At 43.0% G+C, this 14,528-nt stretch overlaps 1 protein-coding gene across 1 annotated transcript in view; it reads left to right on the top strand.

The window, feature by feature from the left end:
• The window catches only part of HHIPL1 (HHIP like 1), a 139,919-nt gene that overhangs the window by 62,147 nt on the left and 63,244 nt on the right, over positions 1-14,528 (top strand). The window contains exons 5-6 of the mRNA XM_085626415.1: positions 1,677-1,803; positions 2,976-3,121. Of these exons, the coding sequence (XP_085482541.1) occupies positions 1,677-1,803; positions 2,976-3,121 (273 nt within the window). The remainder of the gene's footprint in view (positions 1-1,676; positions 1,804-2,975; positions 3,122-14,528) is intronic.

Here is a 14,528-nt window from a genome sequence, read left to right as displayed (position 1 = left end):
TTCACAAACAGCTAAGCGAGCTCTACCTCACTTGACAAAATCATCTTCTTAACCAAACAAAACGACAACCTGGATCAACAACTCTTGGTTTTGAAATGAACAAGTGTGCTAAAGAGAAAAACCTCTGTAAATGAGAAAGAATATGAAGATCAAATAAATATACCAAACTTCTATGAACCTTAAAAGCTATCAGAGAAAAATGCAACAGCAACATTGCAAAAGAGGGTACGAAACACCCTCTATAAGTCGAAATAAGTTGTCATACTCAATAATCACAAATCGAATGCCAAATAACAAAATTGCCCAAAGATTTGCAGCAGCAAAATTTCCTCCATCAAGAAGGCAATCAATTTATCAGTGTTAAACGTGCCACAAGATACCTTATTCTTATTTCTCACCAAGCCTGGTCCCAATATTTCTGAAGAACACAGACCAAAACTTGACATGGAGGAAGAATTATACTCCGACAGTGCCATTCAAGCCTCCGTAATTAAAAATAATTTTCATTTTTTCAGTTAAATGTAGTTCCAGTCAGTCAAGTTAGCTTTACTTCTTTGACTGTCTAAAATCGAGCCTGATTACCCGGGTTGTAAAATAATTTTGAGCTAATTGAAATCAACTCAACTACTAGTGATTTATCTGAAACCTCCCCAGGGTTCATAAAGTTATATATTAATGCATATCTGACCAAATCGGCACCTTCGTGGAAAATAAACGTGTCCTAGCAGGTTCTGTAAAGGCTGTAGTATTTAAACTACCACCGTGGAAATATAAGGCAATATTCATCTTACTTTAGAAAACTGTGAAACATATCCATTTCCTTCTAAAACTCTCAGCACCCTTCAGTACAATTAAAGATCAGAAACTCATCTAAATCCTCGTAACACGTATGTGCCACAAGGACATGGTTCTCTGTTGATTCACTTGATTCCTGAACTACCACAAGTGAAAAGAAAGGCATAATCCTCTTCTGATCCTACCTCGATCACTTGCATAGTCCCCAATGATCCTTTCTTGCACCCATGCCGTTTAACTTATAGGTACTGAGACTTTAAAAATCATAATGGTTGAATCCAATGCCTCCATTCAAAAATATGCAGATGGTGCACAAAAAGTATGTAACTGAAGGAATGACTGGATAAATGAATAGATGGATGGATGAATGAATAAATTCATGAATGAAAGCAATTGCATAGAGCACACAATTGCCCTAAAGTGTGTCCTGGCATTAAACCTCATCACAGTAACTTGTCTAACCAAAAGCAATTAGGGGAATTTATGCAGATAACTGGAAAGTTATTTAGACCGCCTGCATCTCCTGGCTGGCGTCTCCATGATAAAAGGGTATCCGTAAATCCTGCAGATGCACTTTCATCACACTGGAAAGCCAAGTGGGGTGGCATGTTTTGTCAGCCTGCTCTGCATTCTCTATTGTTTTGCAGTAAGAAATCATCATCAAAGTGGGATTATGTTGCTGAAAAGCAAAGACAAATGTCAACGATATGCACATAGTTTTGTCCCAGCATGTCAATAATATGTTCACATTTTCTTTCCTGGGACTTCTGTGCCTGTTTTAACTCTTGGAAAAATTGCATATACGAAAGAATGAGAGTGATACAAAAGAATCTCTAATTGTAATTGTAATTGTAATGCTAGTGTTGTTTTCCCTCTCACAGGTGACGTACTTCCAATTTATGCTTATCCTCACAAACTGGGGAAGTCTGTCACAGGAGGGTACATCTATAGAGGTTGTGAGTTTCCGAATTTAAATGGGCTCTACATATTTGGTGATTTCATGAGTGGGTAAGGGAAATGATTTGACCATTTACTGAATTGTATTCCAGTTAACTGTGTCTAAAAGGGATTTGGATATCATTAATTTGTGTTTTGCTTGCAGACAGAATAAGTATTATGGGCTTGATTCACAAAGTTCTCCTAAAAAAAAGTCAGGAATGCATTTTTTGTGTGTATATCTACATTTGGGCTACATTTCACCTGTTTAGAACTGCACAATGAATTAAAACAGGTAACCTGGGACTCTGCTATTTTTGCAGATTCCCAGGAGTACCCCCATGCATAACTGCACGAGTGGGAATGTACTTGCAGAATGTTGGAAAATACTTGCAAACTGCAGCTGTTGTTTGATAAGGAAATGCAGAGAGAATTTAACCTACATTCTCTTTTCTGCGGATTTAGTAATAGTAAAAGTTGTTTCTCACCTGAAACTAGAAATTCTGATCTCTTGCATGGCAATGCGCAGGATCAAATCAAACATTCTCATACTAAATACTACGCATAGACAATTTCTTATCTATAGCATATGAGATTTGTTTCCCAGGTGGATGAAAATAAAATGCACGGTAGAATAAACTATCTGTCACAAAGACCCTTGTTTGTTGCTTTTGCTTCTTTTTATAATCATCACGTGTGTGACAAAATGTGCAGTAGAAGTAAATGTTTACGAACTATTTTCTCTTACATTAAAAATCATTTTGAAAAGCAGATGTAGTCCCATGTTCATTGTGGTTGATACCGCCGGAAATAAAGATGACGCTAAAGATGGATATTGATGTTAGAGGAACAAAAGGGTCACATTTCAAAGATATAGCACAATGTCTAATGCAGGGCAAACCAGTGTTGGGCCAGAGTACAGATGCATGACAAAATTTGAGGATATCCACATTAAACATATTTTCATAAAGTTTCTGAGTTTCAGAGCCTTATGTAAGGAGTGGGTTTCCTCAAAATCTGGTAAGGAGGTCCTTCTGAGGTGCCCACCTTTTCCAGAAACTATAGTATACTGAAAGAGCCATAACTACAGATTGTAAATTTATCTTCCAATCAATAAGTCATATTATTCCAAATACACATGAATGCACTGATATTGCTTTCAAGATGTATCATGTGTTGAGAATATGCAATGTGGTGAAGAAGCTTCATACCTCTAGCCAATATTGCTTGCTTTTTTACTTTAGGCGTTTGATGGCACTGAAGGAAAATCGACAAACTGGGGAGTGGCAATATAATGAAATCTGCATGGGAGCTGGACAAACATGCATGTTTCCCGGTCTTATCAATAACTATTACCAGTACATCATCTCTTTTGCTGAGGACGAGGCAGGTAATTGTGTTTCATACGTTGATGTTCATTTATTGATATTTATTACCCGAATTAAAAATGAATAGCATCTCAAATTTATTTATGAGAAATTTGCATCTGTTGTTTTTCTGAACATTTCTTATCTTCCAAAACGTTGTGAACTTTACAAAATTTGCTACGTTTTTTAAAAAAAAGCAAGTGTGAGACAAATAGTTTATAAAGCACAAAAAATCCCTCCTCAAGATCGTTTTCACAGAACCTTTGCGTGCATGTGAGTTTGACAATTTTACAATTATGAAGTTAGCTCCGTACAACAGCGCTGGAAGAATATAAAATTTTGCACACTCGTAATTTTATTTAGATTGCTGACAGTACTCTAGTAGTGTCAAATTCCAGTGGCATGAACGTGGATTTCCATTCGTTTTTAAATTTCTAATTTTATAATTGTCTCATAGAACTGTACTTGGTGATGATGTTTTGATGTTGGGGGGCATCTTAGGCAGCCATTTCCCCAAGGAGATAAAGAAGGCAAGTTTGCTTTGCCAACTTTTCTGAATTACCTACTTTTCCACTGCCTTTGTTCCACAGAGATTTTTATGAAATAATTAGACATTGCTTACATATCGTGCTTGCTATATTTAATTTAATTCACCAAATAGCATACTCAAATTTGGTTTTGAATGGATTTAGAACTCTCACTCGTTTCCCCCCAGTATTGCTCTAATAAAAGCACGTTGTATTTTTGCAAAAAAAAAATTGGTTATGTATAAATTGGTTATTTAAAAAAAACAATCTGATGTGTGGCAAAAGTGACTGGATTTTGAACTGGACTAATTGACACTTCTACAACAGTTTTATATAAAAAAAACCAGGATCAATTCTTAACATTAAAGCATTGATTCTTGAAATAAAGGCAGTCAATTTGATACAAAAATGCATTGGTTCATGAAACAGAAGCAGTTTGTGATTCAAAAATCCTAAATGTGTTAAAAACATTTCCCTAGTTTACATTGTCACAGATATTCAGGTTTTGACATTTTCCTGCCTATATACAGTTCATAAAAAGATGAAACAAGATTTGCTCAGCCAAACCAATAAATACAGCAACTGTTTAAAAATGCAGTTGTGAAAATGAAGGAAGCAATTTTCCCTTTCAGCCCATACGGGTGCAATGCATGGACTCAATGCACTACTGCCCAAAGTGTGTTCACAAAGTGTCTTGAGGTGGTGGCTGCTCATCCCTGCAGAAATGCCGCTTACATCTTTCCATATCAAGAGGAACAGCAGACAACATACTCAAGCAGTGGTGTCCTTATACCACAAGTAAAAATTCACAGTGAACGCCGAAATGTTGCACCTCTAGTCCCAACAGATCCATCCCTTCCTAGGATCCATCCTAACCGCCATCATTGGGAAGCATGCACCAACCAAGAGAGGGCGTAGGCTTTCCTAAAGCTGCAGCGTCGTTTTCAGACAGGAAGTCCGCTTATCATAGGGATTCTGAGCTTGATAGGGGATAATAGCTTCTTGCTATGACATATTGCTGCACACCACAAAGCACTTGTGCCCATTTCAAAAGTGCCTTGTGAGGCTGTCCTCACAATGGGAAGATCTATTGTTGATAAAGGCTAAAATTTTGTGCACTTTCCTATAGTGGAACAGCAACAACGTGTTGCTAGGCAGACCTTTCTTCGGCCCCCTTCCACCGGTAATCCCATGGACACCTCACTCGCTTTGTGGGGACCTCACCTCCACCAAGTGGTGCTAACCTATTATAGGCAACCCTGGTACCCCATTCTAATGGATATATCAGTCAGCCTGCACACAAATATGCCACTCAGGGCAACATTCTTTTTTAAAATTATTTTGCATCCCTTATTTATCAATTATCATTTTACAATACAGAACAATGAAATCAACATGGAGAACCTTTACATATGTATCCCCCCATCCGGGGCAAGCATACCGACACTCATGGAAAAGGGATGTTAATAGCTTTGTTCCATTTTCCCTATGTGTTCTCTATGTGAGGGTGTCGTTACATAGCATAATGTGGGAGAGGGTAGGTTACCACCAGTGATCAAAGTCTCAGAGCCCAAATTAATCACAGAGGGCTGGGAACTACTTCAACCGGCCTCCATCCAGTATTTGGTTCATCCGTCGCAGGCCATGATCCTGCCAGTAAGGCCAGTAGACTGGTTGGCCGCCTACGTAGCAAACAGCATTGTGCTGGCCGGACCTTCTCATTCAGCATCAGGCTCATCTCAGACACCCCAAAACTAAGCAACTCAACCTAGCAATTTGGCATCTGTGGCTCTAGGATGCAAGTACCTGAAGCTCCCAGAGTAGTACATGCGAATTCTGTGCAAGGTGGGCAAGCCAAGTAAGCATGTCTGTTATGCAAGAACGTAGAAACGATTTGTCCACACTACTGCGTCAGTAAATACATAGACCCCTCGCGTTAAAGTCTCTGTGCAAGACATCATCTGCTCCCTATTGCATTTCTAACAGGCGAATTGTATACATATCTTTGGAAAGCATTGGCCACTAGTAAAATGATGCGATACAGCTTTTGGCACCAATTATATTAAGCAAAAACCAAAGGAAATGATGGACGGAGTGTTGAACATTGCAAGCACTCACCCCCAGTCAACTGATCTGGGTTTAATCCATCACCGTTCTTTAGCCCACTCTGCCACCCCAGTTCAGACATGGCCATATGCAAATCAGTCTGACCCTGTGCCTCATGGGAACAGTCCAGTCCGAACAACCAAGCTATGTCTTCCCTGGACCGGAAACAAGCTTCCTAGGACCGGTTTCTGGCATTTCAGCCGTCTTCAGCCAGGCTTGCTTGAATCCAGTGGCAAAGTGAGCAAGGGACTCACGTCTGAGCATACCCTGCCAACTTATGGCGACCAAAGCAAAAACCAAAGGAAATGATGGACGGAGTGTTGAACATTGCAAGCACTCACCCCCAGTCAACTGATCTGGGTTTAATCCATCACCGTTCTTTAGCCCACTCTGCCACCCCAGTTCAGACATGGCCATATGCAAATCAGTCTGACCCTGTGCCTCATGGGAACAGTCCAGCCCGAACTGCCAAGCCATGTCTTCCCTGGACCGGAAAGAAGCTTCCTAGGACCGGTTTCTGGCATTTCGGCCGTCTTCAGCCAGGCTTGCTTGAATCCAGTGGCAAAGTGAGCAAGGGACTCACGTCTGAGCATACCCTGCCAACTTATGGCGAACAAAGCAAAAACCAAAGGAAATGATGGACGGAGTGTTGAACATTGCAAGCACTCACCCCCAGTCAACTGATCTGGGTTTAATCCATCACCGTTCTTTAGCCCACTCTGCCACCCCAGTTCAGACATGGCCAATTATATTAAGAGCATGCAACTCGCATCACTTGCTCTTTGCGTGCTTGTTTTCTTGCTGGTCTCGATGAGTTTCCATTGTCTAGTGGTTAGCACCTGAACCACACAGTGGCATTTTATGCCTCAGGAATCCTGGGAAGTATCAAGAAGGAATTGTGGTTTCTTTGAAGCAGCCTGCACCCTGAATGCGTAAGATGGTGGTGATCTTGCCCAGTGGGTGCTTAACCTCACTCAACTGTTTTTTTGCTTGATCTATTTTAATTTCATCTAAACTGCAGTTGCTTCAGCCAGCAGATGTACAATGCAAGAATCCACGCTGTGTTGTTTTTCCACCTATTTAAAATCAGCTCAGGCCTGATATGAATTTCATTCTTCATTACCCCCACTTTTTGTTGGCATTGTTTGTAAAAGCACAAAGTCTGATGACATTGAATTCACCACCGGTGCTAGAGTAAGATGGCCGTAGCCCAACCAACTAATAAATGCCACCTGGATATTTCACATCAGATCATGATGCTGAATGGCCTTTCTGTGACAGCATGCAACTTACAACTTCGGTTAATTCACAGTGACCAACAGCGCTGTTGTTACCACGTCTAATGCATCATCATGAGTGCTCAGATACCAGTGTTAAAACTGTCTGCTGGCGGCACCAATACTGCGGATCCCTTTAACTCAGGGGGTGTGGAATTACAGGTTGAACCCTGAGAATAGCCTGAGCAATGAGAAATTACGAGGGAATCTATCATTCGGACCCGGATTCTGCCACTAATTCCTCATTCTCCCCAACAGTTTCCCCCAGAGGTTATGTCAGCTTTTGCCAGCCCAGGTTTTCGTTGAAAATATGGCCGGTCTGTGGTACCTTCTTGTACCTTGTAATTCCTAATGTAGCACCACTGTTACTGGCCCCATCCAGAATTTTGAGGCACTGCCAATGGTCTCTTAAGCATGCTAGTTGTAATAACTTGGGGTGTATCTTGCATTCTCTGGGTGTCATCCATTTTTGCCCTATCACGCGCGTGTCTACCTGAAAGCATTAATGAACCTTTCAGTTGCTTTAAGTGGTTGGTATTTTTAACACTCATGCACTTTGTTCTCGTATTTCACTGATGCCTCATTACATGCTTGTTCTCCCTTCAGTGGTTATGGGAGTTGCATCAAGAAACTGACTTCCCATCCACTTTTAGAATCGCACTGCGCGAGTACAACAGACTCTTATAGTGTGTAAAACGACCAGATGACATGCCCAAAGCAGTAACAAAGCAAAATACCTAAGAACTAAATGAAACCAGTCTCATTAATACAGTCACCATCACAAACTATCCCTACATCTCACTCCTCCCCAACTCCACGCCCTGTAACTGCCCAGCACCTACTATCCCCCTGTCGTTTCAGCCTGAATATAACTTTTCCACTGGGGTTTTGCCTTTCTCAATATTTAGAGCATCATGTCTCAATACTGGCCCCATCTCTCTCCCCCTCTCCCCACCCCCAGACTTGGCTAGCCCATCCACCAAAAGCCTAACAATCCCTCCACTAATTGCCCCAGACAGCGCCACCCCGCCTTCTCTCTCAAAAGGCCTGGGTCAGCTCCACCCATTGCATCAAAGACAGCCCCACCAAAGTCAGCCATACATGAAGTAGAAAATGTGCCCCCTGTTCCACCACACTTAGTCCCCAAAATAGAGAGAGAGTCAGTAGAGAAGCATCAAAACCTCAATAGGCACGAAGGGGAAGACAAGAAAGAGGAAGCCCTCCCTGCTGCACCTTTTATTCATTAAACCACACCCGTACCCCAGGCCCAGCTAATCAACTCCCGTGCTGCCGTCGGCCTGCACCAACTGCCCGGAGTGCCAGGGGGAGAATGGGACAAGCTCAAATCCACCCAGGCACCCCCATTATTGACTCTGCTCCTGGAACAATACATTGAACCCTGCACCACTACCGCAGAAATAACGGGCATGCCTGACATTTTAAATATGTCTCCATATGTCTGAATTGTTTTTTCAAATTTGGAAATTGTTTTAAAATAGTGAACTTAGTATTGCCTGTGGAAATTAGAGGTACATATCCGGTTTGTACATCTGTGCCAGGGCAATCGTGAATGCTCTTTAAATAAACACCGAGACAAAATATACACCTCCGTGGGATTTTCAGATCCTTCACCCCTTACCAGTGGCGGCTCCCCCATTAGGGCGTTGGGGCGTTGCCCCACTGCTTTCTCGCGGTGCGAGAAGGCAGAAACATAAATGGTAAAAACGACCATTTATGTTTCTGCCTTCTCGCATTGCGAGAAAGCAGAAGTGCCTCTGTGCTTGGTTGGGGGCGGGAGGGTGGGTGGGCGGTCGTGCTCGAGGGCAGGGGGGGAGTGGCTTACCCACTGTTGTAGATACTGACTGTTTGGCCGTCGGCCCTGAGCCAACCAAACAGTCAATACCCACAACAGTGGGTAAGCCACTCCCCCCCCTGCCCTCGAGCACGACCGCCCACTCTCCCTTTTTCTATATGCGGGAGAAAATGGCGCGGCTGGGGCGCTCTCCCCAGCGCCTCATCAGCATTGTGATTGGTGGAGGGAGGGAGGCGGCCTTTCCAGTTGTCGACGTCGACGAGGAGCGAGGCGGCCTTCCCAGTTGACGAGGAGGAGCTGCAGGAATTGGCGCAGGACCGGACGGCGGGAGTCGGAAGTCGTCGGACCCATCCAGAAGCTCAGTAAGTTTTATTTAATATTTTGAAGTAAGTTATTAAACCCCTCCCGCCTCCCCCCATACCCCACCTGACGACCCCATTTCCACCTAACAATAATCTATCCCAAAACATCTGCGTGTTCTACTCCTGACCTAAAGGTATATAGAAACATAAGCTCCGATCAATAAATGTTTTATTTTATTACATTCACATAAAATGTATTTCTTTTTCTTCAATACCTTTGTTTCGTGCTATTTATGTCAACGCCTAACATTTCTCTTTTCACTGTGAGTAGATGATATTTCCCGCCCCTATTCGGTGACTAAAAATAACTATTGCGGAGCGTGGGATCCTGGTGGATGCCGACCACTAAACCCCCAGGCTGTGTGGAATGCGGTTCTCTCTGGGTATTTTGCATTTCACAAGGGACAGGATGGAAGTTGCCTTGATAATATACTTTCAAAAAAATTACAGGAAGCTGTTTTTGGACTCGTAGGTGGCCCATCGCGTTCCACATGCAGGGACAGTATTCGTTATTATGTACCGCACCTGCAAGGCCTATGGAGGCCCAAAGCTTGGTTTCATCCTGGTGTTGGCAAAGTGCGTTAGGCAGGATAGGTTCCCAGTCCGAGTCCGACCCTGCCTCTGCTGTGTGCGAGTCGCTCAGCAGGTTCGGAGGTCACAGTCTAGCTTTAGAAATGTTCAGAGATAGTGGAAAGGGGAGACAACGTAATGAAGAGAATTAAGAAGAAAACGCTCGGGTTTCACCTGACGGAATGGTGAAAATCGTCGGTGTAGTGCTTTGATTTGCATTGTACAGCCAGATGCCAGTTGTGAAAGTGGGGGCGCTTTTTTGGAATTACAAATATCCAGTAATAAATCGCTGTGTGCCGATGTCTTACTAATAGTATGAAATTGTTCACTAAACATCCAGCAAGTTATTGTTGCAAATACAAACATCTTGATCCAAACTGCACCTACGGACCATGTCTCCTTTGTAAGTACATACCGTACACGGGAAATCTCTATGGAAAATGAAGTACTTGGCGAAAGGTCCTATATAAAAGCCTCCTTTAGTAATTGTGTATACGTATTTCAGTTTCCTAAACATGCGTAACATAGGGGTAAATTTGCATATTTTTTAAATTGCACAGATAATAGTTTTTTTATTCAAATACCTGATGCCATGTGCCAGCCAAATGGCAAGGTAATTGAAGAAACATGTCGCACCGAACAGCATCATTCAAAGCATACTTGGTTGCACCGCAGCCTGGATCTGCATATACACTGCCCAGCCTTTGTAATTTGTTTTTTTTTAACATTAGCATACCTAATTGAACTAGCTTGAGTCCCCTGCCAACCTCTGCATCTCTCTTCATCTCACGTTGAAAGTGTTATACTTCAAAAGTGTAATTAGCGCTTTAATGCTGAGCTCTTCCTGCTCAAACTGCCGATCAACCACTCATCCATAACTTTTACGCCCCCCCACTTTCAAATGTCACCAGCCGCCACTGCCCCTTACCAAAATGTTTGCATTGTTACTATGCAACAGCATGCACTACTTTGTCAGTTCTGAGAGTTTGCTTCGGCTCAGTGTAAGGTAAGTCTGCTGCTCTTAAGCAGTTTTGCCATCAGCCATGCTCCGAAGTTTGTTTTCTGAGTCTGTTTGTCACTGGAAACATTTCCCTGCAAAGATTGGGCAGTCCGCCATCATGTTTGTGATTTATACATTTTGAAATGTTAGCAAAGCTGCCAAGTTTCCAGTTTGTTTATGAGTGACATTTCCAAGTTTTCTGTGGGCTTATGTGACATTTCAATATATTACGTGTAACACTTTGAGTAACACTTTACTAGGAAAGCAAACTAGAAATGTCAGAAATGAGCCATTTTTCCCCAAAAATATTATGGTTCTTTTAAATTCCGGTGGGAATTAGAAGACAAACAATTACATTATGGTGCGCACTTGCAAACTCAAGATTATCTGGACTATTCTGTTCTCTGCTGCCTTAATCTTCACCTTCCTCACTCTTTAAAAAGTACACTCCGTGAGCTTTACAGGTGACGCATGGTGTCCTATCTTTCTATACATCAATTTTAGCAAGAGAAAAGACTAATGATTTTTTTTTTATCTCCACAATGTTTAACTTTCAAATATACTTATAAAGAAACATCATTGTGACATGGAAATATGTGTGAATATGTGTATATCCAAATGACCTTCATTAGCATAAACACACCGACAACAGGAGCAGTAAAGTGAAGAACACACTACTTACCTGTACGGAGTGTTATTTTTTTTTTCTGGTGGCTGCATATTTTCTGCCGGAGCTCTCATATATAGGGGAGAGAGGGGTTTGCCTTAGAGCTCTAAGTCACCAGAAATAAGCATTTAGTCACCCAGGACAGGACTTAAACATTTGTGGTCTAGAAGCCAGGGGTCAGGCACAACCAGCCTGCTGTTGGGACAGGACAGAGTCCAGTGGGCCAATGGAGGGGGTTCCCTAGCTCTCCTCAGCGCTTTCTTGCTTCAGGAGCACCAGCGCCACTGGTGGGGAAAGGCAACAGGGAGGCTGTGCATCACTGTGGGTGCCAATAAATAACAAATTACTTTGTTGCAAGCACAGGGAGGGTCACTAGCCCAGTTTCCAGGGGAACTGTGCTCTCTAGTGGGACCGAGAGTCTGTCTCATTCATCTCAGGTGTAACCAAAAGAACTCGGCCTATCATTTGCAAGCGGTAGAGGAACAAAGGACTTTGCTTAGATTTTTGTTTGCTCAGCTTAGCCTTACCAACCGCCATGCACATGCGTGATAATGTTCAGTCCTTGCGGGATGCGCATATATTGCTAATATGCGTTAGACTAACGCCAGATGCGTGGCACTTGGCAGGGCTTAAAGTGGTGTTCATAAGGAGAATGACGTGTCTTCGGCACTTCATTGCATGTTCTAGTGGTTTGAACTCTGGGACTTACTTGAGACAGAGACATTTTAAGGCATGGGCAAAGTGGGCAATTGTGCAGGCCCCCACCTTCTAAGGGGCCCCTGAGAAACTGAACTTTTACTCTTTCATTCTTATGTCTATTTCTCTATCTCAACTTTTAACACATAATTCAATATTGTATGGCACGTGGTGCTTCTAGGGGAAAAGGAGGAATACAATTAATCAAAGTTATTCCAGGGAAGGGGCCCCAGAATATTTCTCGCCTGGGGTGCCTGAACTTTTTATGAAAAAGCTGACCTGAGATCTATCTTGTATCCCTCTAGTACACGTCTAATTAATAAGTATTTAAACAACTGTGATTTATGGAGGTCAAACGCTTTTGTCAGCTTCCCGAATGTTTTGATGTGACTAGCTTTCCAGCCATCTTTTGTCAACTGCCCGAATGTTTTGCTGTGACTAGCATCCAAGCCATCTCCTACTCTGTAATTCTCTTTGGTATCCAGGGCCACTGGAATAATGCGGCAGGAGAGGGCCAAATTATGCGGCAAAAAAGGCAAATTATGCAGCTTAATGCGGACCATTTTGTAATAGTAATACTTCTTTACTCAATCTTTTTTTTATTTGGTAACAATATATGGACATTGGATGCACCTTATTAGTACCAGTTTAACGCCCAAATATACCAATAAGCAACAGAAAGGTGACTAGTCCAGCTTTGCAAAGGGCCTTCCATTGCACAGCAACATATGTCGCTGCATTTTTAGTAACTTTTGAATCATTTGAGCTAGAAATGATTTTGGCAAATTATGGGGCAAATGATGGACTGTGTGGCAAGTACAGCAAACCTAGAATTATGCGGAAATCGCGGCAGCTATACAATCACAGAATTTCAGAGGCCTTGGTGGTATCCCATGCGTGAAAACCTGTCAGTTGGTTTACTACTGAAAGACATGACCCAAACCAAGGGAGGTATCCTTAGTTATTCACCAGTGCCAACCAATAATTTTTAGGGCCCAACACCAGCACTATAGTGGTGTGCTAGTGATTCAGGCTAGTGCCAAGATCAATTTCTCCCCATACACCTGACACCAAATTTGAAATACCCACAATGAACACTTTGAACTGCGGCTCATTTGCTAAGCAAGATGAATAAAGTGTACCACTTAACTCCTGTCTCAAATAGTAAAAGGAAATAATTTATCTCCAGCAAACAGCATTTCTTGTTGTGCTTTCATCTCATAAAACCAGGAGCAACTCCAGGGTAATGGCGAAGAATGTAAAAGTCCTTGGTGAGAAAGAAAAAAGAACAACTGATGCAGTTGTTTGCCCAATTTGTTCTGAAATCAAATGGGTGTATGCATCTTCTAATCCCAGTCAGTACACACGCTCACACATGCATTCACTCACTGACACACAGACAGATACAGACAGTGGCGTAACAAAACGTGAAGGGTGCCCCCCGGCAAGATATGCTGAGGGAGCCCCTCACACTCACATCAGTAGGGGCTGAGGGGGCCTCCTCTAGTATTTGTAAGCTTAGGGCCCCCCCACACCGCAGGGGCTGCAGGGGCCTTTATTACGCCCCTGGGTACAGAGCTGGCTTACAAGTAGACAGACATGCACAGAGCAGACATGCAGAGACAGTGCTTACTCTCAGTCACACACACAGATGCTCACATCCACACACACAGACATGTGCACACACGCCTGATCTCAGATGCATGCACCCAACATGTGTCCACATTTTTAGGTCTCGCCTAGCGTTACAGCGCATGCGCTGCTCGCTCGGCGAGATTTATTGTTAACGAGGAGTTTGAGAAGAGGGCTTGAAGCCCCGCCCCTTATTTCTATTGGCTGGCGTCACCGTTTATGGTAAACGGTGGGCTGCCATTGGAAATTAGCTGTTTGGGTTGCCTCCCTTTGGCTTCCCATCCGGACTGGGACGCCTGCTTTGCTGCTGTCGCAAAACACTTTCTTATCTTTATGGGGCCATGTGTGTTGAAACACATGGCCCCATAAAGCTAAGAGATCGATGCTTATTTTACTTACCCGCCACTCCCACTTCTGCTTTGTCTCAAACACTGCAGCTCATGCTCCATGGAACCTCCAGCATCCAAGCAGGCAGGTATCTTCCTCCTGGGCAAAGTGACCCTGGTAACCAGGCACAGCAGGACTGAAGAATGAATCTCAAGGATCAAATCTGCCTAGCGCATACAGCATGTCACCCGGTGATGTTGAGACTATTCTAATGTACTGCAGAGGCTCCAGCTTTCAGGATCCTGTTTCAAGTAAGCCTTCTGTATTTTCACCCCACCCTGTCCTAACTTGTAACAAGGTGGGTGGTATGGGGCCAGTGGGTCAGTAGCACGATGGTAAAAGATAAGGTGACAAGCTGATAGACCGGTAGCCCCCAGACACTAAAGTGCTGAA

Source organism: Triturus cristatus, chromosome 9 (genome assembly GCF_964204655.1).
Source record: "Triturus cristatus chromosome 9, aTriCri1.1, whole genome shotgun sequence".
Taxonomy (NCBI): Eukaryota; Metazoa; Chordata; class Amphibia; order Caudata; family Salamandridae; genus Triturus; species Triturus cristatus.
Note: the sequence above shows the minus strand (reverse complement) of the source record. Positions and strands in the feature narration are given on the sequence as shown.